At 42.8% G+C, this 23,732-nt stretch overlaps 2 protein-coding genes across 2 annotated transcripts; both read right to left on the bottom strand.

The window, feature by feature from the left end:
* Window positions 1-16,639: 16,639 nt before the first annotated feature.
* Window positions 16,640-18,669, bottom strand: faslg (Fas ligand (TNF superfamily, member 6)). Its single transcript, XM_041935940.1, has 4 exons — window positions 18,351-18,669; window positions 17,707-17,749; window positions 17,543-17,605; window positions 16,640-17,452 (listed from the first exon to the last, which is right to left on the bottom strand). Exons 1-4 carry the CDS (start codon window positions 18,627-18,629, stop codon window positions 17,034-17,036), a joined length of 804 nt encoding a protein of 267 aa, XP_041791874.1. The 5' UTR covers window positions 18,630-18,669; the 3' UTR covers window positions 16,640-17,033.
* Window positions 18,670-19,458: 789 nt separating this feature from the next.
* si:dkey-86e18.1 (uncharacterized protein LOC557342 homolog) lies at window positions 19,459-23,021 on the bottom strand. Its single transcript, XM_041935938.1, has 5 exons — window positions 22,908-23,021; window positions 22,604-22,644; window positions 22,446-22,520; window positions 22,172-22,361; window positions 19,459-21,304 (listed from the first exon to the last, which is right to left on the bottom strand). The coding sequence occupies exons 1-5, from the start codon at window positions 22,972-22,974 to the stop codon at window positions 20,757-20,759; spliced, it is 921 nt and encodes a 306-aa protein (XP_041791872.1). The 5' UTR covers window positions 22,975-23,021; the 3' UTR covers window positions 19,459-20,756.
* Between the last annotated feature and the right edge of the window lie 711 nt (window positions 23,022-23,732).

Raw genomic sequence — 23,732 nt, forward strand, 5'->3', positions numbered from 1 at the left:
AGCCTTTCAGGAGAAACACAAGGGCTTCAGTGAAGATGCCACAACAACCAGTGTGGGGCATAAGCATGTCATTTATTTGATTAAAAACACAGGGAAGGAAAAAGAAGAGGACAGTCGTACTACGGCTGGGACACCGACCACTCACTGCTGGGACACTGGGAGTATCCTACATATCCAAAGAAACCAAAACTCAAATACAATACAAAACACTTCAAATAAGACACCACACAATTAACAATGTGCCACCACAAACCGCATCACCATCTGAAGTGAACTCCCAGCGTCAACCACACTGGCGAGTGGAGGACCCCACCAACCGCAGCACTAGAAAGAAAAGGAGACAGAGTATTAAAACGAAACAGTTTAAATCCTACACTAAACAATAAAATAATACAATCAGTAAAAATAAAAGACGTAATACTAAAATAACATAAAATAAACGGCAGACAGTGCTTTGCCTGTAAACTAACCAAGCATGATTAATTTACTAGGTCAGGCACAAGAGGTTTAAAATGCTGGCTGTTTTACATACCTCAGTGCTGTGTGACGCTGTGTGACACTCAAGTTAGACCTAAAAACATGGTAGACCTACAATTAAAATCATTAAACCAGACCAATCAGAATGCTGCTGTATAAAGAAGAGAGGGTCGCACCCAGTAATGCTTTGTTCATTGGTTCTTTCAGTCATCCGCCAGCCAATACACAAAACCTTTTAGGCCATCTGGCCTTCATCAAACGCAGGTAAACTACAGAGATTGGTGATTCCCTCCACCTGTTCAATTACCTGGCAGCCTGAAGTGCAGGTCTGTGAAAGTTTAGGAGGATCACTGGGACCAGGCCAAACTTCTCACTCCTCCCGAGAAAGAGGCATTGAAACACTTATGGAGAGATCAGCCATGCTACACCGCACTGCACTTATTGTATCTGAAGTTCAAGTTTAAGTTTGCTTTGTCTGCACAAATACACAAGTTTTCGACCAGGTCGAAACCGAGTGTATGGCTCGGGACTGTATGGTCAATGTGCTCCCGAGGATGTAGATCGGGAATGTTTGCACCTGTTCTTGTTGAAAGAGGCCAACAAGGAAGCTCCAACACTTGACTGACCAATGGTGTCACTTCATCACTCAGTCACTAGGTCGGGAACTGACTCCTCAGTGGACAAAATGCTCATGACACACAGTCAGAGGTCAATTCACCTTCATAAGCAAGTCTCAAGTCTTAACCTTCAAGTCTCAAGTAATCCCCAAGTTACTGTCAAGTCAGGTCAAGTCACAAGTCCAGTCTTGTGAAATTCTGATAATCTACCGCAGTTTTCACATTTAAGTCATGTATGTTATGTTTTTAGGCCCGTCATTGCCAACATAATCCGTGAATCCCTGTATTATGTTTGGACCAGCCGCCTTCACAACAGCTGCCTCGCTGGCCGCATCCTCGCAGGTTTGCCAGGTCTGAAAAACAAAACGGGACTTCTAAATTTCTATAGAAATGCAAATATTTAATTAAGAAATGTTAAGTCCTTTGAAGTCACCTGCCTCAATTCTAACTCTCAAGTCATGAATAGGCCCACCGAAGCTGAGCCTTTCATCAGTAGCTAGTCCCCCACCTCTGCCTTATACAGTAAAGGACTGACTCAGCATATGAGTTCAGACTCATAACGAATTTCAGGGATGAGTACTTTTCATGTTACTGACTGAAAACTGTACGTCCACTCTTTTCTCCAGTATATTTTTGAGAGAGATCTGCTCTTTAATTTGTTTGCCAACGGCCTAAAAATATTACAGCTGAAATTAACTTGTACAGTGAGTACTTTTACTTGTGTATGGCTTTTCCGTACACCACTGGTAGATCATATCTCCTGTCCTGTTCCTTTCCTTCTCTGCTTAAGGGGCTTTTCAGCTTCTGCATCATCTAGGTTTTTTTTTTTTCCTTTGCAGTCTTGATCTATATATATAACACACTTGGGTCAAAAGCGTGGTGCTTATTTTGATGTAGGAGGTTTTAGAAAAAAATCATCAATAATTAAACCACATCTACTCCCACCTCTGTTCGCTGACATTTGTGGTTAGTTAAAAATATGCTCATGTTTGATGGCCAGCAGGTGTGGTTTACCAGATTACGCACTTGGAAAGATGCCTCCTAGGTGGGAAACATAAGATGAATCAGACTTGCGCCGTTCACTTCCAGCCTGTCTAATATGCCTGTCTAATAGATACAATATTTTTCCATCAAACACACAAACAAATGCACTTTAACACACTTTAGATAATTTAACTCCAGTGTGTTCCTACTTTGATTTCAATTGATATTTTCAGATTAACAGTATATCAAATGATATAAGGGGTCCTGGATGAGCTTACAGAGAATCACCACCTAAATCTGTAGCTGCCCTCGGCTTTGCGGGGAGTTTTCAGCTCATCGTCCAGCTGGGCAGCTGTTTTCTGTGAAAAAGCGCTAAAAACCCAGTGTGCGCCATCTGCACAGCTCCAAACAGCAGACAGACACAGTTAGAGACTAGCTGGTGAAAACAGGGGAGCAGTTAGCAGCTAAAGAACAGCAAAAAAGTAAAGATATATTCCTCAGGAGAGGGTAGAGACCAAAAACGGAGCAAAAACAGAGTAAATTTCGGACTTGGATTTGTGAACTCAACCTCACTCAAAGTGTATGCAAATCTCCTGCCAGTGTTTTTAAAGGTGATGATTTTAGTGAACTACAGGTGTAATGTACTGTATAACCAAAACATTTATAAACTACTGTGAAGCTCTTTGATTATGCTTTACGGACCTTGCTAAACATGCTAGCCTAGCTGTATGACTGCCAGCAAACCTTTTTTTTCTTTTCTTCATATAAAATGCTTTAACTTAAACGATGAATTTGTAAAAAGAGACTGTCCTGATCAGAAAAACAACGGCCCCTTTTGGATTCATTTGACCGCCCCCGCTTTCCTTTGGTAAGGTGGCCGTAGCGTGGCGTGTTTTAACGCCACAGAGTGTCTCAGGTTGGGGTGAATGGTTGTTGCGAAGCTGGTGACTTTAACCCCAGACAGTGTGGTTCAAGCCAAACCACAACCCAGACGTTGTTGCTGCTTAAACTTGGCCTCTTTTGTTTTGCTGTGCTGGCAGCAGATCTTTATGGAAAACTCAGGTTCGTGTTGGCACGGAGCAGTTTTTGTGTTTAGGTATGAGGATGTTTTGTCAGACGAATGTCGAGACTTTCTTTTCCTGAGAAACAAAACAAAAAGAAGACCTGAAAGCTGAGGAAGACAGCTAGACAAGAGCAGAGATGTGACAAAAACCACAAATATCAAATCAGAATCTGGTTATAGCTTAGCATCAAATGTCACGCTGTCATTAGCTTTTAAAAGCTCTTAATGACTAAAAAGCCAGGAATGAATTGATTGCAATAAATGTGCACAAAATTCCCGTAAGACAAATACAAAGAAGGTGTTTTTTTTTCAGTTTTGGGTTCTTCATCTGCTTCCTCCACTCCTGTTACGTCTTGATGGATTCAGCATCCATTTACATACCGTTTCATAAGACTGGATCTTGATGATTCATGAGGAGGACATGACGGTGGATGTGAACAGCAGCGAGCGAAAGCTTAAGCTTGTGTAATAATAATCTTCACAGCCCTTCAACCCTGATGGACCACGACTGCCTTCAACACTAAACTCCGGGATCCAGGTTATACCGCAGATGGCTCTGACATTTTCCTGCTTTCACACACGATCAGCCACTTGTTGTGAGGAAGATCAATTGAAGCACAATCAAGAGACAATAACTTATAAGTGGGAGTCAGGACTTGTTTTTCCTTTCTTGTGGTGTGTTGCTGTACGTCACAAAACTTTGTATTTTTCCAATGCATACCACAGTCTGTTAGGCTGTCTGTCTGATCAGCTTTACATATCCTCCCAGCGTGTGTGAGTGTGTGTGTTAGGGTACATGCAAAGCTCGCCTACAAACTCTCCACCATGATCCATTTCCTTTCCTTGTGCTCTACCGGGGGAGGTGAAGTTGGAACGCAGAGTGTCTGTCAATATCACTGGTCTGTTTTCCGCTGCGGCACAGAAACATCCCCTTCATGGCAGCAGAGCTCAAAACCGCACGAGTCAGCTGACTTCCTGTGTAACTGCCTGATGCTGGGGGCAGGTAAACACACTGTCCATTCATAAACTCGGTTCGCCCACGTATAGGAAGCTGAACGGGTGCTCACACGTCCGTGTTACCTCATCCCAATGAGTCTCTTCCTCCTGTTCAGTCTGGGATCCCGGATCCAGTGTCGGCTGCCGGTTATTGCGAAGTGCTTACAAGCAAGAATCACACAAAAGATCTTCACACTCTCAGCTCATCAGGCATCGTGATTTCACATTGGTGTTTGCATCACTACACCCTGTTTGTCCACTTTTTTCCCGTCATCCTCTCTCTTTTTTGTACCTGTATCTGACTAAAAACACTATGACTTATGTGGCAAAACAAAAATCCAAAGCACACAAGTATAAACACTGAGCTGTCAGTGTGGCTGTGCACATGTTCAGCCCACTATCATTTCACACATGGCTTTTTTTTTTTTTTAACTTAACAGGGCTTTTGAGTTTCCTGTTCGGGTTTTCAGGTTGCATTACTTCCACTTGGTGCACTCAAATGCCTCCATGCTGCAGCTCTCTTCAAATACAGGCCCCACCAATGTGGGGTCGATCTTAGTTTGACTTTGACGTTTTATTTCCTGACAATCAAGCTGCTTTCTGCTGTTTTTGGCCGTAATTCATTAAATTTTCCCACCTAATGAGTTGTGTGGGGAAGCCTGACCAGCAATGTAAGAGGCAGACTGGGAAACAATGTCCTGGTTTAACACAAGTGGTTTACAAAAGAAGAGCGACACCATGAGACTTAACAAACCCCAACTCAGAGTCAAGCAAATTAATTTAACATCACGTGGACACAGCTACACTCTGACATCCCTTAGCAGTGAAAAACCAACTCCTTAAATAGCCCCTTCAATCAGCAGGAGACAATCTAGTCTGTACCATCCATGATGCAGGTGAGTCCAGTACCTCTCCTGACACCAGGAAGTGATAAAGCTACTCATTCTCACTGAGCTCCAAGTTGAACCACTTCACATAACACACCCCCTCCCCTCCTCCATACTTGGTCTATCCCAGTGATCCCAGTTGCTCAACATCAATAATGTGACAGTATCTCGTGGATGACTGTTGGAGGTTTGAGATGATGTTTGCTTGTGACAATATTCATGCGTCGATGTGGCAAACCAGGCCTTAAGGCCTTCATAGATGATCAGCAGCAGCGTCATAGTGTGTATGATCCGCATTCAGAATTTACATTCAGTGTTACTCAATTGCACTGAGACGCAGTGAACGCATTTCCTTCCTCCTTTAAAAGCAGTGTTTTAAGTCCGGCACTGTTCACATCTGCGTTTGCTCGCTTGTCTTCTTCTCCCCGGACTTTGTAGGTGTCTTATCGTGTAACTGGGGGAATTCCCACAGTCTCTGTTGTACAGGGGCTTCATACCGCTTCCCACCTCTGTCTGTAAAAAAAAATTTAAAAAGTTGTCGCTCAGTGCCATTAAAATATAGAAGATTCAGCCTATGACAGTCAGAAGAGTACCTTCGTTTGGATCAGCTTTGCACGATAAGTCATTTAGTTTGTCAAACTGTAAATGAAAGAGGAGAGACTTTACAACAACTCTCTGATGTGCTTCAACTCATTTTTCAACTTGAAATCAGCATTTTGGGATTTAGTTGATTTACTGTCAAAGATACACACAGCAGCAGGGAAGGGAGAGCTGCTTCCTGTCAGGCTTATATGGGTCAGAGAAACTGTCTTCAAAACAGTTTGCAGATCATGCTGCAGGTCACAACTGGTGGCACCGCTGATGGTAACCCTGAGTCTGTGCGTACGAAACAAGCAGCCACGGACATTTGCAGCGAATTTTATTGCAGCTTTAAGTAAACTTTAACAGCTTGGGAGCAGAAAGACGCCAGAACCTTGAACCATGAGCCTTGAGACACCACATCAACATATCAGGATAACAGGCTGTCCCCCAACAGCCTAGTTTTAAATTTCAAGTATTGCTCTATGACAAATATTCTTGCTTAAATTCACACCAATCAAAGTGGGAAAACATACGCAGCTAGTTTTTATTAAGACTTAGCTTCTGTGTTTTGTTTTGTTTTTTTAGATTAGATTGACAGTCCTGCCAAGACAAGCGGACAATCCTACAGCTGTCATCACATTTTTAATCAAACGTTGCTAAATTTAGAAAAGTAACGGCAAAAACTCACATTCAGACGCTGACTGAGGAAATAACACTTCTTGGGCCTTTCACATATTAGCAAATGTCAGATAACGTCACTTAGACATTCAAACACATGTTCTGCAGCACCTCTGCTATTTTAAATCAGCCAAAGGAACAAGCAAAAAGTGGAGAGAGCTGTGGAGTTGGGATGTTATTTGAGAGACAAGCATTAACTGGGAGTCGTTGAATTCTTTGATTGTTTAACATATTATTTAGGCCAACGGGCCTTTTTCACAGCAATTCGTCACACAAGGAAAAGAGCAAGTTTTTCACCTGACTCATAAAGACGTAAATGTTGATTGCACTGTGTAATATCCATTGAATGATGACACCATCTCCCTTTAGACTGGTTAGTGTTGTTCTCACTCTGCAGTTCTGTCATTGGGTACGAAGTCAGGCCAACTGGATCGACATACGTCTTCATCATCTTCATTCTTCTGCGTCTCTGTTGCACTGTTTCTTTCATTTTGCCACAAACATCAAATAACATGTTACCAGCTCATCTCGCTTGTTTCTGTTGTCTCCGTCAGGGACTAATGCTAATTCCACTCACTTCACGTTCCACGTCACCTCTTCAGTGATCACATGCTGCTGTCTTATCACTTGTGTTGACCAGTGGCGTGCAAGGTGGGGGGGGGCTCGTGGCCCAGTTTTTGAAAAATGCGTGCTTAAGTGCCCCCTGGGAGCCAAAACACGTGCTACAGTGCCCTCTTGGATGCCAAAATGCGTGCTAAAGTACCCCCTCTGAGCTAAAACACATGCTAAAGTGCCCCGTGGAAGCCAAAACACGCTCTAAAGTGCCCTCTTGGACTCCAAAACGCGTTCTGAAGTGCCCTCTTGGACGCCAAAACGCGTGCTTAAGTGCCCCCTGGGAGCCAAAACACGCGCGAAAGTGCCCTCTTGGACTCCAAAACGCGCTCTAAAGTGCCCTCTTGGACGCCAAAACGCGTGCTTAAGTGCCCCCTGGGAGCCAAAACACGCGCTAAAGTGCCCTCTTGGATGCCAAACGCATGCTAAAGTACCCCCTGGGAGCTAAAACACATGCTAAAGTGCCCCGTGGGAGCCAAAACACGCGTTAAAGTGCCCTCTTGGGAGCTGAAGCGTGTGTTAAAGTGCCCTCTTGGACGCCAAAATACGCTCTAAAGTGCCCCCTGGGAGCCAAAACGCGTGCTAAAGTGCCCCCTGGGAGCCAAAACGCGTGCTAAAGTGCCCTCTTCAGTGGCAAGGATGCGCTATATGTGCCCTTTTTTCCCTTTTCGCCCCTGCCCTTCAAAAAGTCTGTGCACGCCACTGGTGTTGACTGTTGGGGAGAGTTGAAAAGACTGTTTCCACTTTAAAAATGGTTCTGTCCCAGTAAGATCATGATCCTGTACCAGGACCCTGAAACTGAGCCGCTAAAAGGGATTCAGCTATCATTCGTTTCATTAATCACACCTGTGCTATTCCAACTGTGACATTTCAACATGTCATGTATAAAAATGCTTGTGAGGATTCAAATATTAGCAAATCATTATTGAAAAACTTGATTTATTTACCTAAAAGGGGCTTCAGTCGATATTTTGACAAGAGCAATGAACGCATTCTGAATCTGCAGCTCCGCTGGGCTTTACAGAGCTTTATAATGACTTATTAAGTGTTATATATGGAGGAAACAGGCAACTGTTTTCTGTAAAAACTCCACTGGCACAGTTAGCGACTAGCTGGTGAACACAACTTTAAACATCTGAGAGCTGCTATCTCACAGCGCTAACCCTCAGAAAACCTCCTCACTTCCCAGATGCTCCATTTGCTCTTGAACAGCAGCACCGTCTTCCTGTTGTATTTCAAAAGGCAGCGCATTCTGCAGAACGTTTACATGATAAGAAACGCAGCGTGTTCTGCTCGTTTATGGTAATCAAACCACAGTCAGAAGCGCTTCAGTGCTCGGCATCATAAAAAGAAAACAACGTAACGTCTCTAACATCACGTTAGTTGTGATCTCACTTTTCGGCGCGCTTGACCAAGAAGCAAAAACCGCTTTGCCGTTTGCAGAATGATTGTTTATATAATCTAATGATCTGCAACCTACATTTCTGGTAAAGTCACACTTTCCATTTCATTCACACAGGGAGAAGATGGGCACATTTCTTGGACAATACACCCACACTTGCTCCCAAAACAGCAAGTGTGATGGCTGTGGGGAATGGAGAGCAGTGTGGAACATGTTTCTGCTGCTGGCTGAGTCATTGCGAAGCCGGTTATGCATCAGAGAGGACAGTGTCAGAGGGACACTGAAGGAGAGAGAGAGAGAGAGAGAGACCTAGATAAACATCTCGCACCTTTCTATGGAAAATCAAAGTGTGTGCATGTGGCAGCGGTGAGGTGAAACTGCACAGAGGATGCTACCATATGCATCGAAATTGAGAGAGAGAGAAAGAAATAAAGAAAGGGAGAAGGGGGGGGCAGACAGAGAGAGAAACAGACACAGAGAAAGAGAGAGTCACACACACACACACACACACACACACACACACACACACACACACACAGAGAGACAGATAAGATTTCCCTATAGATGGACAGGGGAGTCCCCCCAGGCTTCTTCGTCCCACCTCCACCCGGGGCTGGATCGGCTTTATCTTGCATCTTGAGTGGGCTTCAGTCGAAGCTGTTTGTTCTGGCCATGCTCATCGTCGCCTTTCCTAAACAGGCTCAGAGAGCTTCAAGATGGCACGGGGGAATCCCCACCGCTGCTCTCTGCCAGTATCTGTGAGCCTCTCCAGCGGCTTCAAGCCTCGTGCACATGCTAAAGGCATTCGTGAGCAATTTATAGAGATTTAATGCATACTGTCCAATTCCAGGAAGCCTTCTGCTGACTAAAAGAATAAACACTGGTGGACCCCCTTAGTGTTGTTATTGGTACACTGTCAAATAAAAGGTGCATTCCCCGTAGCCATTGGATGCTGCTCTGCGCCTTTTATTTGGGAGACAGTCATGGTCTCACTTTCACATAAGAAGTTCAACTCGGCGGATGAGTGTCGTCTTGATAATAAATGAAGCAGACTGTGAAGGAATCACATCAGAAAGCTTTACATCAAAACGGCGGCGGTTCGGTGACCCCTGTGTGCAACAATGGTAACTGCACAGGTGAAGAAAATTAAGCAGATTGCAAAGATTAAGAACAAAGTATGTAAAGTCCTGCGCATAATACAGCAAATACATAAGTATGAGCAACATGGCTGGCTTCCTGCATTATATGACGTATAATATTTGATTCACACTGACAGCTTTATCACGTTCTGCCACCGTGAATCGCTCGTTTGAACCTTCTCTTCCAGGTATCCAGTGAATCCATCATGCTAAATCAGCTGTTGAGGCTTTTCTCATTTGTTTCCTACATTTTTTGTAAGTCTGATGAGGCGACCTCCACACTTTAAGTACACAGGCCAAACGTTTTCCTCTTTTCAGCAGCTCTAAGTTTTGTCTGTCTGGTTTTGAAGTCACACACTTGATGAATGGACGTCTTTTACTGCAGATGAAGGTTAATCTGTGACCACAAAGGCCTCACAATGCTCAGTAGGCAAAGATAACTAAAACCTAATTTCCACTCTTTGATCATCAAAAGAAATGGGGTGTTCCCGATGGCATCACGACATCAGATCATCACTTTGATGTTGTCACAAATAATAACTCTGTGGGAGGCTCATAGCAGTGGACGTCCTGATCAGCATGAACAGACAAAATATCAGTCATGGAAAGACCAAAAGCAGTGGAGTGGTTATATTCTTACCACAGCCCACACCTGTTTTTTTTTTTGGTTTTTTTTAACAACCAACCAAGCAATTGGACAGACGTTCACCTTTTCTTCAGTGTCTCACCTGTCACAGGTGTGTTTTCTCTGGAGTTCAGAGTCTGTGCTGACAGTGTTAAACATTCCAGTCCTTTGCTTTGCGTGTCATTCTTCTGTGTCATTGATGCTACACACCTACGGTTCACCTACACAGGTGATTTCACAGCTTTTCTCATGACGAGCACCTTTCATGTTCACTTCAAGGTGCCACACAACTCTGATCTCTTTACTCATAATTAGCAGGAAACAGAGAATAAAATCAAAGCTACAACTGACTCAGAAATGTTGAGATTAGTCTCTGATTTTCATGATTTTATTCAGTGGAGCGAACGTTTAACGTCAGCATCGTTCAATTCACAAGCAGATTTTATTAGTCGTAGCTAATTAACATTCACTTATTCCAAAAGTTTGCGAACTAACTACAAAATCACTCATTTTCTGGTGAACACCTCTGAATGCTGTGTGCAATTTCCATGTATGAAGATTATGAAAAAGCTCCATCGCCATCATTATTTAAGTTTTTTCTTTGGTGTTGATTATTTACTCTCTCTAATGGTGTTTGCTTCAAGAAAAGATGGTGAGAATGGTCTGAAAAATTAAACAAAATCAAAATCTAGCAGAGGGATTGTTCAGTGCAAACTCAAACTTCTATAGTTTAAGAGTTTTTACTGGTTATTACTCTACTGATCTGTGTCGTGCCTTTAAACAGGATGAATAGTAATTATTCAAATGAAAGTTAGAACATGAAATGTGATATACATAGATATCATTCTTAACTTCGCCCCCTAGTGGAGCACCGAGGCATTACCAACAGACGCACAAGCAACCCACGCAGGCATGCTTCACATGTTTGTGTCCTTCTTTCTGCACCACTGGTGCACACAGTGACCACTGCTAATACACCACTACAGTCAGATATAGAGAGAATGATGTTATATATTAGAATAAGAGAATGAAATGAGCTTTTCCTCAAATGACATGTTGTGTGCCACATCTGCAGCGTTGCAGTCATGCTCACTTTTTGCAATTTGGGATATTAGAGTTTATAAAAAGAGCATAATAAAACTCCAGAATTCAGCTCTTCAGTAACTGTATTGTGAATAATAAATGATTTTGGATAGTGCCAGTGTCTGTTTAAAGGATAACTTTCGTTTTTTACAACCTGGACTTTATTTGTAGCATTAATTACGACCATTTAGACACCCAGACAACTTTGGTGGCATTTGGAGTCGTTTTGAAGAAATTAGCCCCAGAGGAGCGGCGCATATATCCGTATAATGCGAGTTATCGGGGCACCCGTGCGTAGCCTCTATAAACGCATAATCTGCGGCGAAACTCGTTCATATTCCAATATTTTGTTATGATATGCTGGTGCTATTCCCCTCTGAGCCCGTGGTGGCATGTTATCAACATCCAGTCTCTACTACTTCTGACGTGGATGACGTCATTTTCGAGCGCCACACGCTGCGAGCAGCCAGCCACAACACGGCTAACTCTGCGGCAGTCGGCTAGTTTAGCTGTAGTTCGCGACTGTTATTTTTCACAAAATGGATGAATATTTTTCCGACTCTGAGGTGGTGGACGATGACTTTGTTTAAGATGGACTTCCTTACCGTTTTGAGCTAGAGTACACGGACGAGGAGCTCCTTGAAAGGAGGACGCAAAGGCAGAGAGAGGAACAGCTCGCCAAACAACAACAAACGGCTGCGCGTCCACGAGTAGACGGTAACTGGTGGTCTTGTGGAGCTCCTCGTCCGTTTATGCGTTTATAGAGGCTACGCACGGGTGCCCCGATAACTCGCATTATACGGATATACGCGCCGCTCCTCTGGGGCTAATTTCTTCAAAACGACTCCAAATGCCACCAAAGTTGTGGGGGTGTCTAAATGGTCGTAATTAATGCTACAAATAAAGTCCAGGTTGTAAAAAACGAAAGTTATCCTTTAAGCAGCCACATGTGTGATGTGGAGCACAAAATGAATGGTGAATAAAACTTGACCCACACTCGACACACACACACGCACACACTTATCCTATCATCACAGTGGAGCGGTAATAAGAACGAAGTGTATCCCAGAATTCATCATGTCTGCTGTGGAACACCACGCTGTTGCTGGCAGTAATTCACCTGTAAGGCTGTGGCAAGAAATAATCATAATTGTAATATTATTCAAGTAATCTGTGATATTGCATATTAATAGTAAGTGAGTAAGCATCACGCATGTTAGTTTCTTATTTCATATGATATCTCCTATATACTGCACATACAGTGTAATGGTACATGATGCAAGACTGTGGCCATGTGGGCTGCGCACCATCATTTCTGGTAATGAAACACGTTTAAATCACTGTAACTTTGGGCAAGCTGACGTTCTGTAGCTGAGTTTAACAGCAACATGTCAAGTATCAGAAAAACAATTTGCACCCCAACACGTGGTCAGGTACAAGTGTCAGTGATTTGTGTAGGCCAGGCTCGAGGGACTGTAATCAGCATAGGTGATACTTTGGCGCCCTCTGGTGGTGTAAAGATAAATTGCATGATTAAAGTTTGAATTGGTACGAAGTACATGCACAGATTCCAATTTAAAACATTTTGAAATATTGAGTATTGATCATTTTTATGCCAGTATTTTATTTGTTTAATATGTATTTTTAGACATATGGTTACATATGGTTGTTGACAATGTTTAAATTTACATTTGTGTATGATTTCTACGTTATTCTGCAGCACGTGTGCTTCTATGTAGGAGTAGTAAAATAAACTAGCACTAATAAACTAACATTAGCATAAAATAAATGACATGTAGCTGAGAGTGCTGACTATAGAATTACTGGGCATTTATCAGGGGGATTTAGTTTGCACATACACATGTGACAGCGGTGGATTTGAGTTTCAGAGCGTCCAAAGGTTAAAATGATGAGACTGTCCTGAAATATCTCACATAATACATAACAAGAACCTCTTGGGCATCGTCATAAACACTGATTAGTACACTCACACGAGAGAACTGCTCTATACGTCTTAATGCTTTTAGGTGGTAGAAAGTCTTCTTTATAAATAGACATTATTTTGTATGAAGGGTTTGCTAATAAAGTAGTTTTTTCCAATGTACAGGGGTTCAAGGAGATTGAAAACTGAGGGGACAAAAGGAAACAAGGACACCTCTGAGCAACAGCTACATACATATATATAAGTAATCAACAGTCATTGGAAGAAACTGGAAGCTTTGCATCAAAATCTGTGCAGAAGGACGGGTTGTTGTTTCAGCGTCGAGTGCACATGAACAGAAATAGAAAAATAGAAATAGAAAGTTAGTCTAGATTTAGCACTACTGGGATTAGATTGCAGAATATCAGATGACAAATCACAGTTCAAGCCTATTCAGTCTGCTGTTGTGGTTCCATAATGATCTCAGGTCACTTATTTCAAAACAGTATTTGTTGTCATGCAACACTGTGGGGACATCGACTAAATCAGGCACACCAGGCTGGAATCAATTAATCAGCTGATCTCAGTCTTCAGCTGTTAACTAAGTGAACCCTTGATGTTGATTGGTTGGCCTGGTGTGCTCCTCCTTGGTTAGAACAAAAACCAGCAGCCACACGGCCCTTTATGGAATGAGTTTGACATGCCTGGACTAAATGGAAGTTTTAATAAGATAAGACTTTAATCAATTAACTATTCTTCCTTTGGGGCCAAAACTTTTTCAGACGTTGAAAATACATTCGATATCTGAATTACACTGTTTTTATATATATTAAAATGTAAAATATATTCAAATAAAAAAAAAAAACGGGAAGAGGAACAACATCAACACAACAGGTGATTCCAAACTTATGAATGGTAATGTGCAGCATATTGGCTCTGCATCACCTCAGGTGAAACACCAGCGAGCTCAGATGAATCCTTGAAAGTCTGAAGACTGGATATAAGTTGGGCGGGGCCAGAGATGTGAAGGTTGGAGGTAAATCTGTCCGATACTCACGGCAGGGAATGTTTTGTGTGCCTCTATCAGTTCAGTAAACACTGCACCGACTAAGACTGTGTGTGATCCAATGTGATATATGCATAGTAAGTTTTCTTAGTGTAAAGAAAGCTCAGAAGTTATGCCGGAACATCGGCAAGCAGGGATAATTGACCTTTCACACGCAATTTTTTTCTTCTTCTTGTCTTTTTTTATTTCCTCCTGCAGTCACCTCGCAGTATTAAATGCAGTTCATTAAATATTTGACAGATGGCGCTAAAGACACGGCAAAAATGGTACTCAGCATTTAGTGCCAGTGTCCTCTCTGTCTCCTTAGCTCTTAGTTCTTTATGGTCTCCACTTTATGCACGGTGGCATTGACATGTTGAAACAGGAAGGACCTTCCACAAACTGTCGCCACAGATTTGGACGCACACTACTGTCTAAAATATCACGGTGTAATGAGGCATCAAGATTCCCTTTAAAGGCCGTGAAAACTCCACCGGGGTCCAAGATGAACACACTATTTTCTGATGAGTTTCGGTTGTTTCTCCTCTCACTGGTTTCCAGTGGGTGGAGCACAGCTGGAAAAAGGTGATGCCACGTACTCAGCTGTGCAAACCTGAAGCTGAGCGACATGTGAACCAGCTTCTGATGACAGTTGGTGGGCTGTTCGCTCACTGTCAGTCAAACGTGATGCCCACACAGTCCTGGTGAGGCAGAATAAATGGCTTTTTGAGTGTTAAACTTGCAGATATTTCTTTCTTTTTTTTTTTTTTACTTTGATGTTTTGATATTTAAATAGTGTAGATAAATACTTCAGATTTGAGGAGCACACAGATGTATCTAAACAGGGGTGTCCACATACTTTTGCCACTACCATAGTGTAACTGGAGTCTTTGTGACATTTAATTTATTGACTATCTATTGATTTTGAAATTGAAATCTAAACATGAACTGTAGCCCAGAGTTTTTACGGGAGCCAACTTGCACCATCAGCAGCTCTGTCATGTTCCGATGCTGATTGCTTTGCAAAATATTTCATTTTCCGTTTGGTGGTCTAGAAAGCTTCTGCGCACATCTTGCAAAGGCTTCTCGGACCTATTCTCACTTTGTGTGGTGAAAAACGTCAGCGGTTAACAGCCATATTGCATTTCTGGCAATTTCTGGCTTTCAAATACAAACATGTTGTAATTAAAAGGTGGAGGAACGGAAAGAAAAAAAAAAGGAGCAACAGCAGAATGATAAAGTGAAATGGCCACAACTAACGAGTGATACATTAAAAATGTTTGCCATTCATCCTGGTACAAAGCCCTTATATTCATAACATTGAGACACTCCCTTAAAATGACCATTATTGTCCTTGCGTGTAATTTAATGAAAACATGGATCCAGATCCAGATAAGAGGACTGTGCAGCCTGACTCCAACAAGCTCAAGCGGGGTCACAGTGGAGATGGAAACAGAGTGCCGTGTCTAGTCAGAAAGAGATATTTTAGGCTGGTTATCACTTTGAACCACCAGTACTGTGATGAGTAAAAAGTGATTATTGGAAGAAGATGTAACCACGAGACTGTTGATGGCAGACTTAGTTATCAAATTACGTTTCAGCAGCCTCAAATCTGTGGTTCTACTCAACACAGTGTGTGTAGATAACACATGAAATTTGATTCGCTTTGTGAAACGTTGCCCTTTTTTTCTTCTGCTCATCTGCTTCCTGAAATGTGGACCGTCCACTGTTGCCCAGCGACAGAATGGAGATGATTCACAAACTCCTTTTGACTAATATGCCCCATGCACCAATGTGTTGCCCTGCTGATGGGAAACAGGACGCAAAACTGAAACACATACATGTCTTTAAGGGTTTAAAGGATAATTAAGCTCTTACTGCAGGCACACCGGGGTCCTGCGACAAAAAAAAACAAAAAAACAAAACATAAACTCGAAGTTTACCACGTGGATAAAAGGAAGCACAAGCTCTTTCACAAAAATCGACCTGCACACAAGCGAGACCCTCGTGATTTTCATACAGGAAGGAAACAGACGTCAAACCTGCCCATTTCGTCCCCTCAACTGTGCCCAGCCTGCAGATCTCCTCGCGCTCGGCTTACACGAATACTTGTGGTGTACTGATGGAGGTGTTAAACTGCAAAAAAAAAAAAAAAAAAAAAGAGACAGCATAGCAAAAATGCAAGCAGGCTGCATTGTGGTCTGTGAGATATACTCTAAACTTTCAATCAAAAAGAAAAAGCTTGCTTCCCCCCCACATTTTAGCTACTGTGGAGGGTTTAACTGCATCTTCCAAAATACAAACCTGCCTCTGTGCCTCTACACTTCTGCTGCACCTCAGTGGAATATATGAGAATCAAGCTGATTATCGGGAGCACAGCCACGTCTGAGTCGGTGTCCTTATCTAAATACTTTCCAGTGGTCAGGAACAAAACTCATGTGGGCGTCTGTTACACGACAGACTGCTCAGACAGGTTTCAGGTCACATTTACAAAAACATTTCCCTGTTCAAGCAAATGAAAATCAGCTTAAATCTCTTTATTTACTTCGAAACAACCATCAGGTGACGCATTTTCACTTTCATAAGCACACATTTTAGACGTCATAGGTGTGAGATCCACACTAGAATAAATATTTAAAAGAGGCTACAACTGTATCAGTGCATTAGTGTTAACTGACTCTCCCAGCTTTTATAGAAGGCACACTGTTTGTTTATTGCTTCAATTCATTTCACCACCAATTTTAAAGCTGGCAACAAAGAGCATGTGTAATATTTTCTCTGGGCTTTAACATTACAGACCATTTCATATTATGCTGTTCAGTGCAGTTATTATCACCCTCAGCATGAATAAGATTCACTCCTGCCTGAGACATTTTAGGGACAACTAATATACACAAGAGAAATCCAATCACTTGTAACTCTTCAGATCTTGTAGAGACCGAAGAAGTTGGCATAATGAGCATGACTAAGATAAGTGGGGTGCGACACATTGACGAAAACCCTGTCGTATTCCTGCAGCTGCAGGGCGGAGCCGAGGTAACTGTCTGTGGTCCAGGGGCGTCCCGGCTGATGAGAGCAGAAACCTGCTCTGTGGGCCTCCATCAGGTTCAGAGGCGAGGGGCGTCCCGCTCTCTTCACAAACACCGTGTGGACAAACGAGGACGAAGGGGAACAGTCCTTGAAGGTCAACTCCACCCGGGAGTAAATGTGGTAGAGTCCGGTGTGGTTGACTTGCAGAGCACCATCTTTGAACTGGTACACCACTCCTCCGGATGTGAACGCCCGACCTGCCTGTGACTCCCATCGCAAAGTCTTGGAGAATTTTTCTGTTTCAATACGCCCTGCAAGAGGAGAGAAAGTCTGTCACTTCTCTCAGTCTTATCTAGAACAGAGAACCACACAGAACAGGTTGCATTTTTATTGTTATGTACCCATCAGGTGTGCTGCAGTTCTGTCGTTTTTGTCCTCTCCGTTCAACTCAGGTTCGTAGAAGCCTGAAAAAACACATCAGACTGGAGTCACGTCACCTTCATTGGGAGCATTTTCTGTTAGTCGGGAACAGTATTCACGCGTTGTGAGACGTGTTTACACTCACCGATTTGCTTCTGAGCCGCATTAAACTCAGTCTCAGGTTTCACCTTCAGTGAGACAAAAGAGAAACAGAGGAATCTCAACACCACATCACACAGATGTCTGAGCCTCTGTGAGCACATGTCAGAGAGAGGATATCCGGTCCTGCAGGGCCGGTGGTCGCACGATAACGTCGCTGATTTGCATTTTTAAATGTCAGAGCAGAGATGAGGCAGAAGGACTCTTCACATGATGGCAAAGTAAAAGACCAAATCAATTATTAAACTTTGCTGTGTTGTTAACTTTCCAGCATGCTTTTCCACTCTCCCACCTCACACCTCTCCATCACCCCCAGCAAAGGTGCAAGAAGTCACACCTTTTTTTTTTTCCAGCTTTGCCCCCATTAAAACTGTAGCCTACAAGAAGCAATATTCTACACAAAGGAATACTATTGTCATCATCATCATTATTATTATTATTCATTCTTGGCAACAAAGACTCATCATTTACTACTCTTGACCTGCTACTAATTTTCTGAACACTGCTTTCACATTTTTGCAGTTTTCAACCTCTAAACTATTTACTCTCACACACTCCTGCAGTCATCATTAGCTTATTAATTCAGTATAATTCACTCTTCCATATCCATCACAGCCAGCAGCCCCTTACCTCTCTCATCTCACTCAGTTCTTTCTGCATGTTGTAGATCTGGTAGGCTTCAAACCCCAGGGCGGCAAACACCAGCAGGAACAGCATCAGCACGATCAGGGCTGCACAGGGCCTGACTCCCATGCAGCCCTGGCTCTTCCCACGGCTCCTCACCCTCTCAACGGCAGGGGGGAAGGACCAGCAGGGTATGAGACCCGGTGGCTGCATACCCTGCTGCGAACCTCCGCCTTCATCCACAAGGAACACCTGTGGGAATGGGTAGTTCTGGTTACAGCTCATGGTGCAGGTCCTGCTGTGAGACAAAGTGTGCGCATCTATCACCTCTGCACAAAGGAGGTGTGCACTTTTTGTCTGAGCACCTCTGGCTTAAAAAAAACAAGCCTCAGCTGTCAAGACATTAACCACCCACAAAACCCTCCCACACGAACTATGGACTGAAGACAAGTGCACGTTCCTTTAACTCCCACAAGCCAAGAAACCATCGAATAACCCATTCCTCCTCCATGGTCTGCATAGTATTTCTAAGTACTTATTGAATATTTACTTCTAACTACAGAACAGCTTTATCACAGTTTGAATCTTATTTGAGCTTACTACAACTCACTGCTCTGTGCATGCATCAAACTGTGGGGAAAGGAAGCTAGAGGTTTAGCTGACCCCGACCTCACTAACCACTTTCATGTCATCATCTAAAAGAGACCTTTTCACATATTCCACGTAAGGAAAGATTGAGCGCACCACACATAATCACCTGACCAGCATTTTATGTGAAGTCTAACTTGTCTTCTGGCCCAGGTAACAACCTTTTTTACACTGCTGGGGATCCTTTTTTTCTTCATTGTTGATGCATTTCATCAAATCTGAATCTGAATCGTGTCCTGAATCTGAATATTACTATATAATAGCATTCAGTAAACCACTTCAAAAATACTTTATTATTAAAATGTATTACACTTATCAGTCTATATATGAGGCACAGTGTTAGTAAACAGTGATACAGCAGTTTCAGTAGCACATAGAGTATTCTTGGTGGGAAGATGCTGCTGCCACATGAAAAGGACGTATGTCTCTGCGTTCCTGTTGGCTGCTTGTGAAAAAAAAAAAAAAAAAACTGGTAGCGAGAGACATCTTCACAGAGGTGAGAATTACCCCCAACCAATACCTCAGAGATGTGCTTACAGGAAAGCTGAACATGCACACCGCTTTCCTCCCCACTCGATGTAGGGTTAATATCATTGTGGTCTTTCTGACAGTTTTAGGTTTGTTTCCTAGGATACAGAGCAATTCTGCTGCTCTCTCACTGCTGTTGCAGCAGTTTCAGTACATCATCGGTTCTTGTGTGTTGATTAATGAAGACAGACCATTTACAAATATGATTCAACGCTGCTGAGTGGGTTTTTGGTGGTTTTTGATAGAAGGCATCTTTCCAGTCTTATAGATGGGCCTTAATAACCAGGCTTGCAGTGGCGGGGGCTGCATCAGTGCTCACAGTCTCACTCAAACTCTGGCAATCAACTTCTTTGAGAAGCTAAGCCCATCTTGTATATTGTTTAAAGGTTAATTTTGTCTTTTTCTACAAGTACTTTGATGATTGCAAAGGAAGCTCCCAAAAGCCCCAGCTCTGTCCACTGCTGCAAAAGTTTCGTTTCTCCAGACCCCTGCAGACACAAAGGGAAACCCACCTTGCAGTGTGCATACAGGGCTCTCAGTAAAAGGGTAACTACGTCAAACATAACCATAAACTGCAAAGGGTGTCTGCACTCTACAAGCTGATGTGTCTGTTTCCCAGAAGTGTCATGCTGAAAGCAGGCCACGCAGCAAGAGCAGCGGCAGCGCATGATGGGTTAGGTGGGAGGGCACGGTTTTGGGGTCTAACCAGGTTGTGTTCAGTGTTGCCGCTCCAGTTAATACAACCAGACGAGTAGACTAAAATGAATCACTGAATCAGCAAGTATTTCTCTCAAATACTGTCACACAGTCTCCATTCTTTCTGTTGCACAATGGAAGTAGTTGTGGTCACGATGACTGATAACTCAAATGGAGTAATGCTTGAAAATTACAATGAATTTCTGAACCTGAAGTGAACGGCATTACTCACGTCTTTCTTGCAAACAAAACTTTTCTCTCACGCAGGAGTGGGGCTTTAATTCAAGATCAAAATTGAAACATTTTCATATCATGATTCACCGTCCTCATGTCTAAACAGAATATGTTTTACTAAAATCTGTCATGTCATCAAAAAAGTCAAATTCTTTTTTAAACCTGACTCTCAAAAATGCAGCAATAGCTATCATATTATTTTGTCCATATGACTCAACACCACTTGTGGCGCCCTTGAACAACCATAAAGCAACATGAAATGGGTCATCCTAATTAAAAATGTAAAAAGATGTGGACCATTGAACATCACGTGCCACATTCTTCATCAGAAGAAGAGTAACAGTCTAGTCCCAGGACATGACCCGTCCTCTCCTCTGTTGTCCCAGTGCTGGATGATTTCCCAGGTATCCTCTCCGCTGCTTCACAGTCTGACTTGTGGTCTTGGGTGACATTTTTCTCTCCAAATATAGAATCCGTCGTTGTCCCGTCATCACTCTCTGTGTCTCTGCTCTGGGTTGAAAATGTTTGCCTGAATGAAGCGTTCACAAGGTTTGGAAGTCCAGACTGCAGCACCCTGGCTAGGCTCTGTGTTTGAGAGGCGCCTCGCTGGACTAAAGGCCCTCTGAACGCAGCAGAGGCCACTGCCAGCCTTGTATGATCGAAGGAGAGGGGCTGGTCCTGGTCTGCACAGACTGCCTCTGACGTGTCTGAGATTGGGTTGGAGGGGACGGGGGCTTGAAACCTGGTCTCCGAATGTCTCTCTGAGGTTTTACGACATCCTGTCCAACTGCAGGCCAAGTCGCTCTCACCTCCACTCCTACCGTCATGTGACTCACAGGGCCGAGGGTTTTTCGCTGTAAGTGTGAGTAAAGATATGTTCACCAAAATTGAAATTGAATTTATAGCATCCCGGCTGGGATCAGCATTATCAGTCCAAAAATTATTAGTAGTTCCTGCATGTGCTTGTAGACAGAACTGTCTGACTGCCTGGTTATTCAGAGCTCTGAAAAGTTATGGATACTACCATAAATTACTCCAAACAGTTCTCAAGTCTGCATAAAACAGATTGGATTTTATGCACTCCCAAGGCTCTCCTTGTTCTTCAGTTATCTGCAAGAGGAATCTACTGCCGTCATGTGTTCTTTAGTACTCTAAATACTAAATAACTGTAAATACAAATTGTTGCATATCCTAGTTTAAAAAATAAAACAAAAAAACAGTGGGCCAAAACTAAAAAACTAAACTAAACCTTTTCTGGAATCAGGTGAAACAGAGGCGCTATGTGATGCAGTGGCAGAAATAAGAGAGTATCCCCAAACAGGACCCCACTGAAACTGAGGCAGTATGCCTGTAATAAATCTGAACATCAATTCTGAAATTGACATAATAACTGAATTTTACTTTAGTGACTTAACGGTGCTATCCACTGTATGTCTGACTCCTATAATATGAACATTTAAGGCAAATGTCACATCTTGGCATCTTGCTGTCATCAAACTTTCCCAACATTACCAATACCCACTTCCATTTGTATCCACATGTTTATACGGATATTCAACTGTAGCTACTTGTAATTCTGGTACTGTCAACTTGCAACCTGCAACTTTCACTTGTACTTTGGCTACATATATACACAGATAGATAGACAGATACAGAAGCTGTTTGCTAATACCAACACATGCTTTTACAGCATGTTGGACTCTAACTCTTAACATACTGACCGGCACTTGGAGAGTCCTGTGTGTCTGCTCTTCTTTTGCAGTATGCTCGAGGAGTCCATGGCTTGTGTTTGCAGGTGGGGTCAAGAACTCGCAGTTTGGAGATGAAGCTTTTGTACTCTTTTTCTAAAGCCTCAATGCGCAGCTGGAACTCTGCTATCTTCCTCTCTGGGTAATGAGAAAGCTGGGATTGCTGAAAGGGGAAGCAGATATTATTAAACAAAGAGAAGGAAATCTCTGTAGAATCCATCTGACATGTTAATAACAATTCACTTACTTGCAAATAATATTCTATTTCTTTCTTGATGCTGGGGATCCACTTTTTAACAGAGGAGGCTGTGTTAAGAGCAGACTGCGAAGACAAGTGCTGGCTGTAACGTGCTAGTACGAGTCAAAATGAACTGAGGTGAGGTGTTAATGATTACATTTTATTACCAGTTTGGGTCTCCGATCATGTACATCTTTGAGGCGTCCCTCTGTAAATGAAACATGGAAAGAAAACATTACATTAACACAGCTGCTAGAAAAGGTATGCACTATAAGGAAGGGATCACTAGCTTTAAATGTTACTTCTTGCAGGGCAGATGATGAAGATATTACGGGAACATCAGGCACGAACGGGTGTCAGTTAGCATCCATGTAGCTAACGGTTCAAGCTAGCTGCCGGTACTGTACGTGGGGTTTTACATGGCCAAATATTAATCAAATTACAATGTTTTAATGGCTATTAGCTGCTTACCTTCTCTCTCCTTCTGAAGCCACAGTCTGTTTAACTTCCCTTGTTGTTTCTCCTCGTTTCTTGCCATTTCAGCTTACTCCAAAGCGTTTGCACGCTCAGGCAAAACAATGTCACGTGACGCATTGTATCCGTCACGTGGCACTAACATACGGCGAGAGCACCTCCCAACGTCATTAGCAGTGCACTTACCTGAAAAAGCACAACATGTGGGAAAGTTTTTCTGATGTCTGTGTCGAAATAACATGAAGCAATTTTGTAATGAAAATATCAATGTAAAATAACTACTGTGCGTGATATTGGTGAAAATTAACACTTACAATACGTCTATTTAGCTATGCACATGCAACTCAGACATCGCAATCAATCATGCACATCAGTTTAATGAAATATGCTGAAATGCTTCAAGTTTTACAATTACTTTTTGGATCAAGGTGCATTCTGAACATGTGAGTTTTTAGTCTGCGATTGAAGATTTGTAGAGTTTCTGCTGTCTTGCTATCAATTGAGTGGCTTGTTCCACCTTTGTGGAGCCAGGACAGCAAACAGTCTGGGTTTTGTTAAGTGGTAGCTTGGCTTCATGGAGTAGCAAACTGAGTGGCATTAGCAGAGTGTAGTGGGTGGGCTGGGGTGTATTTTTGACTATGTCGTGGATTAAGATGGACCTAAAGCTTTCACAGTACGACAGACAAATACCACTGTTTTCAGTCAGATCCAGGCGCCTCCACACCCTGCACTGGCTAAGCCACTGGTAGCCAGTGTAGGGGAAGCAATTTGTTGCAGAGCCCTCCTGTCCTGGACTGTGTGTATCCCATGTCTTTCCAGTCA

Source organism: Chelmon rostratus, chromosome 4 (assembly GCF_017976325.1).
Source record: "Chelmon rostratus isolate fCheRos1 chromosome 4, fCheRos1.pri, whole genome shotgun sequence".
In the NCBI taxonomy this organism is placed as follows: Eukaryota; Metazoa; Chordata; class Actinopteri; order Chaetodontiformes; family Chaetodontidae; genus Chelmon; species Chelmon rostratus.